At 48.8% G+C, this 4416-nt stretch overlaps 1 protein-coding gene across 1 annotated transcript; it reads left to right on the top strand.

The window, feature by feature from the left end:
* The first annotated feature begins 533 nt into the window (after nucleotides 1–533).
* Nucleotides 534–1367, top strand: LOC124655937 (probable carboxylesterase 6). The gene has a single exon (XM_047194764.1). The coding sequence runs from the start codon at nucleotides 534–536 to the stop codon at nucleotides 1365–1367; it is 834 nt and encodes a 277-aa protein (XP_047050720.1).
* The last annotated feature ends 3049 nt before the right edge of the window (nucleotides 1368–4416 follow it).

Here is a 4416-nt window from a genome sequence, read left to right as displayed (position 1 = left end):
GTCCAATATATATTGTCGTGCTGGATCTGACATAGCGATCGTTATACAGATTGGAAAAAATATTTGGACAATAAGACATGTGTAGACTTCATTCACGAAAATTTGAATAAATTAAATAATCCATCTGGAGAAGTGTATAATGCAGAGTTGATAATTCCTTTCCGCGAGAAGTAGAAGGAGCAACGGCAGCAGATAATGCAAGTCAATCATTTGCACCAATCCCTTCGGTCTGACATTTCCCACAGATTAATATATGAACTCTACAAATTAATTTCAGCATGGACGACAGCATCTAGAATGACTGGTCATATCCGAAAAATTATTTTCCATTCGTCAAGAGAAATTTCGACCATGACAGATCATGGTATTAACATCCAAAACTACAAATCAAATGACATTTCCCAAGCATGAACAGTTAGTTAAGCCTTGGGTGTTCTATATAAGTCCTCTTAACCCGTGGTTATCATCTCATCAAGCGAGACAGCCAACACATTTAGCTCAAGCACAAGTGCGTAGCAAAAGCCACGAGAAAAATGGCCAGCCCTTGCTGCAAGGACACCTGCTGCAAGAAAGAACTAGTCGACGACATCACGGGGTGGATCAAGATCTACAACGACGGCACAGTGGAGCGGCCCGCCCCTCCTCCGGAGGCACAACAATTGGCAACTTCCATCCCACCCTATGACGTGCCATGCAACGGAGTGACTGTGCATGACATCCCGGCTGACCCACCTCTCCGCCTGTACCTCCCGGCGGCGGCCCCTTTGAACGGTCGCCGCCTCCCCGTGCTACTCCACTTCCTCGCCGGTTCGTTCTGCATCACCGACCCCTCTTGGGCGATGTACCATTCCTTCTACGCCCGTCTCGCCGCCTCAATCCCCGTCGCCGGCATCGTATCCATCACCCTCCCTCTCGCCCCGGAGAACCCGCTCCCGGCGGCCATAGCTGCCGGCTATGCCGCCATTGATTGGTTGAAGTCGCTTGCTCGACCTGTGCTGCCCAACGAGCCAGTCCTTGAGCCAACGTATGACCCCGTAAACAGGCTCAGGGATGTGGCCGACTTGTCATGTGTGTTCCTCATAGGTGACAGCAATGGTGCTAATCTGGCGCTCCAGGTGGCCGCCGGGTTCAGCTCGGCGGAGCCGGGGTACTGGTGCCCCGTTCGGCTCGCCGGAGCCATCCTCCTCAACCCCGGGTTTACCCGTTCTGCTCCGAGCCGGTCTGAGTCGACCGACCCCATGAACAGGTACATGAACCGCGAGCTGGTGGGCATCACCCTGTCTGCGTGCGTGCATCTTCTTGCGAGGAGGAGAATTTGTGAATCGCGAGTGCTTGGATTTCTTACCGTTCAACTGGATTGGACTTGAATGGTTCTTTCTTCTTACCTCAAGGATCATTTTTTCCGTCGGAAGTTGACATTTCAACGGTAATAAAAACTTTGTGTTCCCTGTCCTGCCCATTAAGTTTGCCCTTTCACCGGATGGGTTCACGGGCCTCTTTTTTAGGAAATGTTGGGACATCATCAAGGGCGACCTCATGAATGTCATACATATTTTCGGGAGCCTACACGCCGAGAATTTCCATTGGCTCAACTCCGCCAACATTGTCTTGTTGCCTAAGAAGGACGGGGCGGAAGATATCACCGACTTTAGGCCAATAAGTTTGATCCATGCCGTTGCCAAGATCATCTCCAAAATGCTTGCGCTAAGGCTTGGCCCTCTCATGGATGAGCTTGTCTCCAATGCGCAAAGTGCGTTCATAAAGCGGAGAAGCATTCATGATAACTTCCTTTATGTCAAGAACCTTGCTACAAGATTCCATAAAAGCAAAACTCCGGCCTTGCTCTTCAAACTTGATATTAAGAAGGCCTTCGATTCCGTTCGGTGGGAATACATTATTGACTTGCATCAAAGGAGGGGTTTCCCTTGCCGCTTCCGTAATTGGATTGTGGCGCTTCTCAAAACCTCCACTTCTAGGGTGCTTCTCAATGGGATTGCCGGCACCCCCATTGTTCACGGCCTTGGGTTGCGCCAAGGTGACCCGCTCTCACCGCTCCTTTTCGTGATTGCCATTGATCCGCTCACGCAAATCCTTGAGCATGCCACCACTCTCGGCCTCATTCACAAGCTCCGAGGTCGCGGGAACATTCTTAGGACGTCTTTATATGCGGACGATGCGGCCGTTTTTGTGGCACCCTTCAAGGAGGACATCCAAAATTTTGCAAGCATCCTTGAGGGCTTTGGTAATGTGACCGGCCTATGCACCAATTTTCAAAAAAGCTCGGTGGTCCCTATTCGGTGCGGCCATGTTACCTTAACGAGGTCCTTTCGGGGATACCGGCGTCGCGTGCATGCTTCCCGCTAAGGTATTTGGGGCTCCCTCTTTCGGTTTGGTCTCTCAAGAGGGTGGACTTCCAACATCTTGAAGACAAGTGCGCCGGTAAGCTCCCAACATGGTGTGGGAAGCTTGTCGCTACCGCCGGCCGCGCAACTTTGGTCAAGTCCGTCATTGCCTCGCAAGCTACCTACTACATGACACCTCTTATGCTTCCCCCGGGCACCTTAAAGTTCATCAACAAAATTGAAAGGGCTTACCTTTGGTCCGCAAAGGATACCACGACGGGGGCTAAATGCAAGGTAAATTGGGTGAAGGTGTGTCGCCCCAAGAAGCTTGGAGGTCTTGGGATTCTTAACATGGACAAATTTGCGACGGCACTTAGGCTTCGGTGGCCATGGCTTGAGTGGAAAGACCCCAACAAGATTTGGGTGGGCTCCGGGAACCCTTGCTCTTTTGAGGACATGGTTGTTCTATGCATCAACTTCTATCGATATTGGCAATGGGCATAAGGCACCGTTTTGGCACTCCCCTTGGCTACACAATAGGAAGCCAATTGAGATTGCCCCCTTAATCTACAATATCTCTAAACGGAAGAATTGGAAAGTCCATCTTGCCTTGAGTAACAACAATTGGGTTAAGAAGATCGACTTGGAGAAAATCAACAACATGGAGCAACTCAAGCAATTCGTGGAGCTTTGGGTCCTTCTTGACAACTTTCAACTTAGGGAGGAGGTGGAAGACGACATAACTTGGAACCTCACGGCGAATGGCGTTTACTCCTCCAAGTCCGCGTATGAGATCCAATTCATTGGCTCCATTGCCTCCAACATGAACAAGATCGTGTGGAAGGCTTGGGCGCCCCCGAAGGTCAACTTCTTTGCTTGGCTCCTCATGCAAAATAGGGTGTGGACGGCGGACCGTTTACAAGCTAGAGGTTGGCCAAATTGCGACCGTTGCCCCCTTTGCAACCAGACCCTCGAGACCGTTGACCACCTCTTCATTAAGTGCCGTTTTACCATTAGGATTTGGGGTGCCATCAAGGAGTGGATTGGCATCCCATCCATCCATCCAACGCAATGGGCCGACCTCTCCATAAGCCATTGGTGGAACATGATGGCGGGGGGCACCGCTCCTAGTAGGAAGGCTATATCCTCGCTCGCGCTCCTTGTTACTTGGGAAGTTTGGAATGAACGCAACGCAAGGGTCTTCCGCAACAAGCATACACCCTCTCATGTTTCCATCGAGAAAATTAAAGCCGAGGCCCGTTTGTGGGTTAGAGCGGGTGCCAAGCATTTGGGCAACATCATGCCGGGAGAGTGATCCCTTGTAATAACCTTGGTTACTTTGGTTACTTTTATAAAACTTTCCTTAATTAATAGATTGGGGCAAAGCTTTTGCCTCCGTTTCAAAAAAAAAGTTTGCCCTTTCTGTCTCTGCATGTGACTATGACTGAAATCAGTAATAAGTAAAATCGGGGAACTAACGCTAAATTGCTTTGACATTGAGATGTTCATTTTTGTTTATGAAAAACCTCGTCACCAAGACGATCGGCCTAGATTATGTGGGAAACTAGGCGGAAACATACAAGGCACCGTGGATTTGAGGACAACCCTGCAAACCAGGCCACCGAGGAACATCAGCTAGCAAAAGTTCACAACAACGATTGTAGATGCTCGAAAAAAGGATGGGGAAACTGAATGGTCTAGTCCGGGCAGTCATTTTCGTATGGTGATAGATGCAAAACAAAGATTTCACGTTTGCTGCCGTGCCCTTCATGCTGCACTCCTTAAGAAATAAAAGCCCAATTTATACTAACTGTCGTGCCTGATTCAGAAAATTATTTAGACAATAAGATAATTTTAAACTTTACACCGGAGTTATTTGACAACACTGTGATCAAAGTTTAGACTAAGAATATGTATTGAACACATCCCTAATTATTTGTACTTGCACTGCATCAAAGCATTTTCACAACCTCTCTATGTTGTACACATATACTGAAAAGGTCACCACTCAGTAATATACATAATAATTACACTAACGTATGGGGGCACGGCTTTTGCTCCGGTGTCCCCCCTT

This window comes from Lolium rigidum, chromosome 5, assembly GCF_022539505.1.
Source record: "Lolium rigidum isolate FL_2022 chromosome 5, APGP_CSIRO_Lrig_0.1, whole genome shotgun sequence".
Classification (NCBI taxonomy): domain Eukaryota; kingdom Viridiplantae; phylum Streptophyta; class Magnoliopsida; order Poales; family Poaceae; genus Lolium; species Lolium rigidum.
Note: the sequence above shows the minus strand (reverse complement) of the source record. Positions and strands in the feature narration are given on the sequence as shown.

What these genes read in the sequence shown, in the direction of transcription:
- LOC124655937 (XM_047194764.1), top strand. Translation starts at nt 534, where the DNA reads ATGGCCAGCCCTTGCTGCAAGGACACCTGCTGCAAGAAAGAACTAGTC.